This window comes from Nicotiana tomentosiformis, chromosome 3, assembly GCF_000390325.3.
Source record: "Nicotiana tomentosiformis chromosome 3, ASM39032v3, whole genome shotgun sequence".
In the NCBI taxonomy this organism is placed as follows: Eukaryota; Viridiplantae; Streptophyta; class Magnoliopsida; order Solanales; family Solanaceae; genus Nicotiana; species Nicotiana tomentosiformis.
In genome coordinates, this window is record NC_090814.1 from 93,658,701 (window position 1) to 93,670,548 (window position 11,848).

At 40.6% G+C, this 11,848-nt stretch overlaps 1 protein-coding gene across 1 annotated transcript; it reads left to right on the forward strand.

Annotated features, from left to right (window-relative positions):
* The first annotated feature begins 7,473 nt into the window (after positions 1–7,473).
* LOC138908174 (uncharacterized) lies at positions 7,474–7,872 on the forward strand. Its single transcript, XM_070198821.1, has one exon. The coding sequence runs from the start codon at positions 7,474–7,476 to the stop codon at positions 7,870–7,872; it is 399 nt and encodes a 132-aa protein (XP_070054922.1).
* Positions 7,873–11,848: the final 3,976 nt, after the last annotated feature.

Below are 11,848 nucleotides of genomic sequence, written 5' to 3' on the forward strand. Positions count from 1 at the left end.
AGCAGTTTAAGCAAACATGATGTCTCAAAAATATATAAGCGTATATTATTTTTATTTCTTTACCTTATATTCTGAAGAAAAAACTTTGCATCACAAAAGAAAAAGGAGGAAAGTAAAAAAGCGTGCCCGAAAGAGTTGATCGCAGCTTGTGGCCTAGACTTTCTTTTATAGATGAAAAGAGAGTCTTCTTACTCAAATTTTCAGGCTACAAGCTCTCTTATTCCTAAAATTTGAATTAGATTTCGATTCCTTAATCCCAATATATATCTAATAGAGAAATAGTCGAACAGATATGCACTAATTTGTTCAATTTAGTTCGTGAACTATGTGTCCTGGCTGTTTTTGACTTCGTAAAAGGATTGGGAATTTGCATATTTGCTCCATCTAGTCAACAAACTATTTACCCTAAAAAATGGGTAACAATTGAATTTATATGCAATTTTAAGGATATGTGGATTAATTCAATACGAGTGATTAATAACGTTAGATTAAACAAATGAAAAACGTAATAGATGACCAAACCAATGATAAGGGTGATTCCGAGCTCGGTTGATGGCTCGAGGAAGAACCTGCCCTCAATTCCAAGCTTATGCTTATGAAGAACTTAAGAACAAGAATAAGAACTTTGAACAACAAAGAGAATTGAAATAAATTGCCTTGATATGCGTGTTACAATGTGTCTAATGAATAGTTAGTTTTCCCTTTATATAGTAGGGGAGTTTCACCCTAAGTACCATTCTAAAAAAGGATAAAAATCTTTCTTTATGCTAATCACTGATTCACTGCTGATATGGGCCGAGATTTACGCCGTGACGTCCGGTTGGGCACGGATGTCACGACTCTTTGTTAGTCGTGTTCGGCCGTTTGGTAATGCTCTATGAAGTTGAGAGATTCGAATCGGACCCGGGAGATGTGGTCCCGATGCTTTCGAGGGCGGATGTTTTGCTCGATCCACAATGCGAGTGGTTTTTCGCCCAGACTTTGATTCCTTACGATCACGTTCTAGTCCCGTTTGTCTTACCGAAAAATCGAGATGTTCAATGGGCCCGATTTTACCCGTATACAGATAGTCCCCTCGTTTCTTAGAAATGAGGTTTACCAAAACGATAGAAAGTGAATGAAGGCGTACCTTAGTAGTAGTATCGTTTTAAGTGAGTCACATTCCAGTTGTTTGGTAGTTGTGCGTCATTTCCTGCTTCGACTTTATACGAACCTTTACCGGTAATCCCGATGACTCAATATGGACCTTCCCAATTCGGTCCTAGCTTCCCTTCATTCGGGTACCGGGTGTTCTGTATTACTCTTCTTAACACCAAGTCCCCAATATTGAAGTATCGGAGGTTGGCTCTTCGGTTGTAATATCTTTCTATTCGCTGCTTTTGAGCGGCCAGTCGGACTAGAGCGGCCTCGCGCCTCTCATCCAATAGTTCTAGGCTCGTGCTCATGGTTTTGCCATTTGATTCTTCGGTTGCATATTGGAACCTGTGGCTCGGTTCTCCCACCTCGACCGGTATTAGTGCTTCGGCATCGTAGACCAACGAAAACGGAGTGGCCTCGGTACTGGATTTTGAGGTCATACGGTATGCCCACAAGACTTCGGGCAGAATTTTCTTCCATTTTTCTTTGGCATCGGTCAACCTTTTCTTAAGGTTTTGAAGGATTGTTTTGTTCGTCGATTCCACCTGTCCGTTACCACTAGGGTGATAGGGTGATAGGGTAATAGGGTATTGATAAGATTTTTTTGATCTTATAGTCCTAAAAAAATTTGCTTACCTTGTTGCCGATGAACTGCTTCCCGTTATCACACACTATCTCGGCCGGTATACCGAACCGGTATAATATGTGATCTCAAATGAAGTCGATGACTTCTTTTTCCCGGGCCTTCTCAAACGCTTGAGCTTCGACCCATTTAGAGAAATAGTCCGTCATAAATAGTATAGATTGAGCCTTACCAGGTGCCCATGGTAGGGGACCGACGATGTTCATTCCCCATTTCATGAATGGCCAGGGCGACATGACCGAGTGTAGTAACTCCCCGGGTTGGTGGATCATTGGTGCGTGCCTCTGACAATCGTCACATTTTCGCACAAAGTCCTTCGCATCCTTCTCCATATCGATTCAGTAATAGTCAGCTCTGATTATCTTATGAACGAATGATTTTGCCCCCGAATGGTTTCCACAGGTGCCCTCGTGAACTTCCCTCAAAACATATTTGGTGTCTCCCGGACCTAAGCATATGGTGAGTGGGCTATCGAATATTCTTCTGAACAGAGTATCTTCGGACATGCTAAACCTGGCTGCCTTTGTACGCAGAGCTCTCGATTCTTTGGGATCCGAGGGCAACTTCCCAATCTTCAAATAGTCTATATATTTGTTTCTCCAATCCCAAGTTAAACTTGTTGAGTTTATCTCGGCATGGCCTTTTTCCACTACTGATTTCATGAGTTGTACAACCGTTCCCGATCTGAATTCATCGTCATCAACCAACGACCTCAAGTTAGCCAGAGCATCGGCTTCACTATTTTGATCTCGTGGCACGTGTTGTAGGGTACATTCCTTGAATCGATGTAGCGTCACCTGTAGTTTATCCAAGTATCTTCGCATTCATTTCTCTTTCACTTCGAATGTCCTATTGACTTGATTTACCACAAGGAGGGAGTCGCATTTAGCTTCGATTACTTTGGCCCCCAAGCTTTTAAGCCAATTCGAGACCTGCAATCATGGCCTCATACTCGACCTCATTGTTAGTCAATTTCACAGTTCTAGTAGATTGCCTAACTACGTTACCCGCAGGCGACTTCAACACAATGCCGAGTTTGGATTCCTTTGCGTTTGAGGCACCGTCCGTAAAGAGGGTCCAAATTCCCGAGGAGGTCCCCGAGATTAACAACAATTCCTTTTCGACTTCGGGTATTAAGGCCGGCGTGAAGTCAGCCACGGAGTTTGCCAAAATTTGAGATTTGATGGCGGTTCGGGGTGGATATTCGATATCGTACCCGCTAATTTTTACGGCCCATTTGGCCAATCGTCCCAAGAGCTCGGGTTTGTGCATTATGTTCCTCAATGGGTAAATAGTTACGACACATATGGGGGGCACCTCGTTGGTGGGTACTACATTGTTGTTCTCGCCCTGGTGGCCAGACTCAACATCAACGCTCAAATGAGCAGATTGAGAGTTCGACATTTTTAATTTGACCTGAAATTAAAATCTCAAAGAACAAGTGTAAAATAGAGTGCGTTATGGAAATTTGTATCAAATTACCACTATTATCCCTAGCCCCACGGTGGGCGCCAAACTGTTTACCCTAAAAAATGAATAACAATTGAATTTATATGTGGTTTTAAAGATATGTGGATTAATTCAATACGAGTGATTAATAGCGTTAGATTAAACAAATAAAAAACGTAATAGATGACCAAACCAATGATAAGGGTGATTCCGAGCTCGGTTGATGGCTCAAGGAAGAACCTGCCCTCGATTCCAAGCTTATGCTTATGAAGAATTTAAGAACAAGAATAATAACTTTGAACAACAAAGAGAATTGAAATAGATTGTCTTGATATGCGCATTATAATATGTCTAATGAATAGTTAGTTTCCCCTTTATATAGTAGGGGAGTTTCACCCTAAGTATAATTATAAAAAAGGATAAAAATTTTTCTTTATGTTAATCACTGATTCACTGCTGATACGGGCCGAGATTTACGCCGTGACGTCTGGTTGGGCACGGATGTCACGGATCTTTCTTAGTCATGTTCGGCCGTTTGGTAATGCTCTCCGAAGTTGAGGGATTCGAACTGGGTCCGGGAGATGTGGCCCCGATACTTCTGAGGGCGGATGTTTTGCTCGATCCCCGATGCGAGAGATTTTTCGCCCAGACTCTGATTCCTTATGATCACATTCCAGTCCCGTTTGTCTTACCGGGAAACCGAGATGTTCAACGGGTCCGATTTTACCCGTATACACATACGTATATACTTTGTAGTAGAAAGTCCATTAGAAATTACTAAGTGATTTAAGTTCCTCTTCATCTACTTAACAAGAATACATATTTTACAATTGTTAACCATTTAGGTATTGCCTAGGAAACCAAGTTTCCTCTATATGTTTCAAATATGGTATTCTTTTCTAACCATAATTTCTGATGTGGTGAATTTTTACATAATTATACCTAAAAATGGTACTAAAATATCCTAATTATGCCAATACAATATTCTTGCTTTTTTTACAACAGCGTAACTATGGTACAATTTTCTTTTGAGTACCATTCACTCCGTAAGTCCATGATACTTAATAGTTTGACATCCACCACCACCCAAATCTGGAAGGATCAACTGAAAATTGCCATGAAGATTAATTAATTACTCAAAGAGTGACCTTTTTTCGAGATTTTTTCCAACTGATGTCACTATGAACACAACAATAACAACAACAATACAATGTGATCCCACATAATGAGATCTGAGGAGGGTAGTGTTTATGCAAGAACTTACCCCTAACTTATGTAGGTAAAAGTATCTTATCGTGCACAAAGTGATGGTCATTGGTCAATCTCAAAACAGTTCACTACTAATAAAAAGACTAGTTCATTCTCACGCCTGTCGACATGATTTCACTACGTTGGACACTTACGAAGGTAGATCTCCTTTTCCATCCAAATTATATTGAAAGTCTTATCACCTGGTGTCAGTTAAAAACTCAAGACAAAGCTCGCCTAGAAAATTTTCAATGCAAGAAAAGAAGACGGGAGACTGAATTACAACAAACAACTGCACTATCTTGGTGTAAGAAGAAAGCATCGGAAGGATTATGCAAAATGAAGGGAAAAAGTAAAAACGAATGTCTTGGTTCTTAATTAGCAATGAAGATGATATAGAAGAGTCGTAAACACATGAATAAAATTGTTTATATCCTTGTAGAATTGGTGTGGATTTACACAATAGCTTGAAAAGTTGGAATTTGATTAATATTAGAAGTCCATCCAAATTCGTAAGTAGGCAAAGTTTTTAGTATTACTATTTTATCCAATATGGTATAAAAGCTGCTTAAAATTTTAAGGCTATTTTGGTCACTTGACATTGTATTCATACTTTTATAATAATATAGATAGATATAGATAGATAGATAGATATAGATATAGATAGATTATATTCCGTAGCTACTAATTACTTGACATGAGATGTATGTTGTTGTATTCGATTCAGTTGTATATACTTCAATTCGGATGTATTGTTCCTATATATTTTATATTGTATTCAATTTTACTGTATTCAATTCGACTGTATTCAAACAACAAAATAAAAAATACAGTAATATTCAGTTGTATTCAATTCACTCTATCCATTCGTAGCTACTTTACACTGTATTCAATTCACTGTATTTAATTCGTTGTATTCAAACAACAAAAATTCAAAAAATACAGGGATCTGCCACAAAAAATAACCTTCGGAATACATAAATACAGGCGAAAATACAACAAAATATTTGCATTGAAAAATATAGAATATATTCAAATTTGAGTGTATTTGTACACAATATGATATATTTATATCATTGTGTGTGACTCAATAGCAAAGAAAAGAAAAAAGTTCGTCGGAGAAGGCGTCTTCCGACCAAGCAAAACACTGTATACATTGTATTAAAACTAAAAATGGAGACGAACAAAAATCTGGCTAGACCTGAGAATATACTATCATGTTGTATCTACCAAAATTCGGTCAGATACACTCAGCCGCGAGATACAAAGAAGTAGAAGCTATGGATTCCGACATCTCTGTTATATTCGGATCTGGTGACGCCTACAATCTTCCTCCTCCATTGTTTTCATTGCCGGTAATGGACCCATCGCGATTTCGCAATTTTCAGATCTGGATGTGACTGTGGAGATGAGAGAAGGGAAGAGAGAGAGAGAGAGAGAGAGAGAGAGAGAGAGAGAGAGAGAGAGAGAGAAAGAGGCTGCTGGATCCGATGATGGAGATGAGAGAAGGGATGAGAGGGAGATGCGACTGTTTGGTTGGGCTCCGTTAGAAACGGAGAAGATGACTGCCAACGACGGAGTTGGACGGCGGCCTTGCCGAGGGCAAAGAGAGAGGGAAAAAGGAGAGAGAGTTGAGGGAGAAGAGAGATAGGGTTGAGGGAAAAGATCCATTGATACAATGGAATAACTCTATGTATTTGGCATAGCTATGATGGGTGAATTAAAAATTCTTTGCAGCTATGAAAAGTAATTAAATCAAGAGGTAGTTATCATTCATAAATAGATCTTATATTTAGCTATGCCAGGTAAAATTTCCTTAAATAAACCCTTTTTTATTATTAAATACTTGAGCGTCTCTCTTTCTCTCTTTCTCTCTAACTTCTTTCTCCTTAACATGCTCCCCTGCTAACGCCGGCGTAATTCCGGCGACCCCCACCGGAATCAAGTAAGTCCCCTCTTCTTTCCTCAAAATTTTCTCCTTCTTTTTCTTCTACCCTTTCCTTCCTCCCCTCTTCTTTCCTATATCCTCGTCTCAGATCGTCGGATCTACCTCCTTCCCTCTATCCCCTGTCCTTTTATCTTCCCCATGTTTTTGCTTCCTTTTTATTCCTCCTCCTCTATCCCTCTTCTCTTCTACCCTGTCTTCTTTTTTCCAGTTTTTTTCTTTCTGTCGCCGTGAATCACCACCTAGTAGCGGTGCTCTTCTTGGGCGGCTAGGTCTTCTTGATTGTCTTCTGTCCTTTCCTTGCTTGCTGCTTGTTGAATTTTTGGATTTAGAAGCGACGACAAAGGATTCTGTACAAGTACAATTTTTCGGTGAGCCTTGAAAGGCGCGTGAGGCCCGCGCGCGGGCAGCTAGAGGCGGGCGACGCATAGGAATTTTCAGACTATATCTGCTGTTGGTCAACATCATTTTGGCATCCGTATACATCCCATGTTCTATCATTCATGCTTGTATTTGTCTCTTGCTTGTTTATAGCTTTGTTACCTACCTTTTACCCTCGAGTATTGCATTAGTTGCCTATCTTTGTTGCGTGTTTACCGTTCCCCTCCATTAGTTGAGTCATTGTATCTCTTATGTGATTAAGATAATTTTTTAGTCTATATTGAAGCTTTTCCACTTGTTTGCATTTGCAGTAGTTGTAGTCTTAATATATATATATATATATATATATTCCTTAGTTTCTTTGCTGGTGTAGTGGTTAGTCGGAACGATGGTAGAGTAGGGTCATGTCCTCGGGGACGGGGGGGGGGGAGGGGGTAAGGGATCTGGTAGGCTAAGAGTGGGGTCCTGGAACATAGCGATATTATCGGGTAAGTCTATAGAGTTATGGAGGATTCTTCAAAAGAGGGAGATTAAAATAGCATGTGTCTAGGAGACTAGATGGGAGGGTACGAGGGCTCGGGATATTAACGAGAATAAGCTATGGTATTCAGGAGGAGATGCGGTCAAAAACGGGGTAGGTATTTTAGTTGATAGGGATCTCAGGGAGATGATGGTGGATGTTAGGAGGATGAATGATAGGCTAATGACTATTAAGCTAGTAGTTGGTGGGGTCACTTTTAACGTAACTAGTGTTTATGCGCCACAGGTGGTCTTGGGCGAGGAGGTCAAAAGGCGCTTCTTGGATGATTTGGATAAGGTTGTGCATGGTATTCCACGCTCCGAGAAGCTCGTTATAGGGGGTGATTTTAATGGCCATATTGCGGTTACTGTTAGGGGTTATGATGAGGTGCATGGCGCGTTCGGTTTCGGAGTTATGAATGAGGGCAGTACCTCATTGTTGGATTTTGCTAAAGCTTTTGACTTGGTGTTAGCTAATTCGTGTTTCCAGAAGTGGGAGGAGCATTTGGTCACTTTCTGGAGTAAGGTAGCCAGGACTCAGATTGATTAGCTTCTTCTTAGGAAGGGTGATAGGGGCTTTTACACTAATTGCAACATTATCCCGAGTGAGTGTCTGTCAATGTAACATAGGCTCTTGGTCATGGACTTGGAGGTCAAGATAGTAAGGAAGAAGAGAGTGGTGTACGGACAACCTAAGATTAAGTGAGGAGCCTTGACTAAGGCAAAGGTTCAGGAGTTGGAGGAGAAGTTGTTGGCCATGGGGGCCTAGAGGAGTAGTGGGGACGTGAGTAGTATGTGGACCACAACAACGAACTGCATTAGGGAAGCTGCTAGAGAGGTGTTAAGGGGTAACAAAGGGTTATTCGGGACTCGGGAGGCCATAAAGAGAACTGGTGGTAGAATGAGGAGGTCCAAGTAAAAGTGGAAGCTAAGAAAGCAACATATCTGAAGCTAGTGGGGAGCACGGATGAGGAGGAGAAAAGGACATGTAGGGAGTATTATAAGAAGGCAAGGAAAGAGGCAAAGTTGGCAGCCACGACGGCTAAGACTGTAGCTTTTGAGAGATTGTATGAGGATCTTGGGGGAAAATGAGGAGACAGGAAGTTGTACAGGTTAGCCAAGATTAGGAGAGAAAGGTTTGAAACCTGGACCAAATGCGGTGCATCAAAGACAAAGATGGTAAGGATTTGGTGGAAGAGGCGTGTATCAGGCATAGATGGAAGGAGTACATCGATAGACTCTTGAACGAGGAAGGGGACATGAACATCGTGCTAGGTGAGTTGGAAAACTCAAGGAGTCATAGGGATTTTGGGTTTTGTAGGCATATTAGGAGGGAAGAGGTTGAAGGGGCAATGCGGAATATGAGCAGGGGTAAAGCAACTGGTCCTGACGAGATCCCAGTGGAATTTTGGAAGGAAGTGGGTCGGGCAAAATTGGAGTGGCTTACTGCGTTGTTTAATATCATTTTTAGGATGAAGAAGATACCTGAAGATTGGCGGTGGAGTTTGATGATACTATTGTATAAAAATAAAGGTGATATCCAGGACTGAAACAACTATAGGGGCATCAAGTTGTTGAGTCATACTACAAAAATTTGGGAGAGGATGTGGAGAGGAGGATGCGATGTAGTGTTACAATTTCCGAGAATCAGTTCGGATTTTTGTTGGGACGGTCTACTACAGAAGTCATTCACTTTGTGAGAAGATTGGTAGAGCAATATAGGGAGAGGAAGAAGGAATTGCATATAGTATTCATAGACCTAGAGAAGGCCTATGATAAAGTCCCGAGAGAGGTCCTTTGGAGATATATGGAGGCTAGCGGTGTCCCAATGGTGTATATTAGGGTTATTAAGGACATGTATGATGGAGAAAAAACTCGGGTGAAGACTGCGAGAGGAGACTCGAATCATTTCCCAGTGAAGATCGGGTTGTATCAGGGATCAGCTCTTAGCCCGTTTTTGTTTGCCTTAGTGTTAGAGGTGATGGCACGACACATATAAGGGGAGGTTCCATGGTGTATGCTATTCGCTGATGATATAGTCCTGATTGACGAGACACGATACGGAGTTAACGCTAGGCTAGAAGTTTTTAGATAGACGCTGGAGTCTAAGGGTTTCAAGTTGAGGAGGTAAAAAACTGAGTACTTGCAGTGCAAGTTCAGTGATGGGATGCATGAAGAAGGAGTGAAAGTGAAGATTGGTACTCAAGTCATCCCCAAAAGAGATAGTTTGAAGTATCTTGGGTCTATTATTCAAGACAACGTGGAGATTGACGAGAATGTTACTCATCATATTAGAGAGGGGTGGATGAGACGGAGGCTCGCCTCGGGGGTTTTGTGTGATAAGAATGTGCTACCTGGACTTAAGGTCAAGTTCTACAGAGTGGTGGTTAAACCGACTATGTTGTATGGGGCTGAGTGCCAGCATGTCAAGAAGTCCCATGACCAGATGTTGAAAGTAGTTGAAATGAGGATGTTGAGATGGATGTGTGGACATACCAGGAAGGACATGATTAGAAATGAAGTTATTAGGGACAAGGCTAGGAGTGGCATATGTGGAGGAAAAATTACGGGAATCGAGGCTGAGATAGTTCGGGCATGTGAAAAGGAGAGACATAGATACGCCGATCAGGAGGTGTGAGAGGTTGTCCATGGCGGGTCTGAAGAAAGAAAGGGGTAGGCCTAAGAAGTATTGGGGAGAGGTAGTTAGGAAGGACATGTCATTGCTCCAGCTTACTAAGGATATGACCCACGATAGAAAGGTGTGAAAGTCGAGGATTAGGGTTGTAGGTTGACAGATAGTAGTGTGTTCCTCCTAGGTTTATCAGTAGTACTAGGACTATTTCTGTTTTATCTTATTCATGGTTCTTTACTATTACATGATGTGTTATTCGTGCCTTTACCATAATACACTGATGTTACTATTGTTTGCTACTTGTTACTTTATCTTCACTGTTCCTTGAGTCGAGGGTCTATCGGAAACAGTCTCTCGATCTCTATAAGATAGGGGTAAGGTCTGCGTACACACTACCCTCCTCAGACCCCATTTATGAGAATAAACTGGGTTTGTTATTGCTGTTGTTATTAAATACTTATGTAAACCCATTTAACTTGACACAGAGCATAAAAATAGAAGACTTTTAAGCTTGTAGTATAAATTGAGGCATATATATTTTGTGTGGCTATAAATCATTGCATAAAGGTAAATTATTTTCATATATGAAAAGGGGTCATTCTTTTTGGCACGAACTAAAAAAAAAAATAGGTTCGCATAAATTAAAACGGAGGGAGTATTATTTAAAATTGTTCCCATTATACTTTTCGTTTATATATACCTCATTGTCAGGCAAAATTTTAAATATATCCTTATTTAATAGATATAACACCTAGCAGTATTTAATCAAATTACCAACATAGAAACTAAAAACTCCAAATCGGCCTAAAACCCATGATCCGTTGTCCCTCATAAGACATAGCCGTCTCTCTCTCTCTCTCTCTCTCTCACTCTCTCTCTCTCTCTCTCTCTCTCTCTCTATATATATATATATATATATATATATCTGTGTATCAAAACTGTTGCCGGTAGAGCCTGCTCCTCTCCATCCATCATTGTCTCTTCTCATTTGTGTCTTCCTCTTTCAAAACTGCCAGCGCCGAAAGCACTGCTGGCGAACTCAAACTGAGCACCATCGAAACACCATAGAACCCCATGTGTGACCTCGATAAAGAGCCAAGCAAACCCAGATCTAACAAAAGAATGATCCTTTTTTATCGCCTTAACTGGAGTTGGGTGATTGTGCTAGGTGATTTAGAGCACTCCGAGAGCCATTGAAATTTTGGGTATTATAAGTGTATAAAGTTTGAGGAGGTTAAGGGGGTAATTCGTAAGATGAGAGGAGGAAGAGCGATCGAGCCAGCCAAGATTCCTTTTGAAATTATGAAAGAGCGTAATCAAAGTAAGTATGAAGTGGCTAACTACGTTGTTTAATATCATTTTTAGGACGACTAAAATGTCAGAAGAATAGAGGTAGAGTATAATGATACCATTGTACAAGAATAAGTGTGATATTGAAAATTATAATAACTATAAGGGGTATCAAGCTACTACGTCACACTATGAAAGTTTTGGAGAGGGCAGTAGATATGAGGATGAGGAAAAATACATTTGTTTTAGAGAATTAATTTGGATTTTAGAGGATTTGTGGCCGTACTAGGAGATATAAGATTAGAAACGAAGAAATACACGACAAGGTGGAAGTGGCATACGTAGTGGACAAGAAGAGAGAGGCGAGCTGATATGATTCGGGGATGTGAAGAGGAGGAGCACAGATACTCTAGTAAAGAGGTGCGGGATGTTGGCAGTAATATGTCTAAGGAGAGGTAGAGGTAGATTGAGAAAGAATTTGGAAGAGGTAATTATAAAGGACATGACACATCTTCATCTTATCGAGTACAAGACTCTAGATATGAGAACCTATAGGTCGAGAATTAAGGTAGAAGATTAGAAGGTAGTAAAATTATTATAGTAT

What these genes read in the sequence shown, in the direction of transcription:
- LOC138908174 (XM_070198821.1), top strand. Translation starts at nt 7,474, where the DNA reads ATGGTGGATGTTAGGAGGATGAATGATAGGCTAATGACTATTAAGCTA.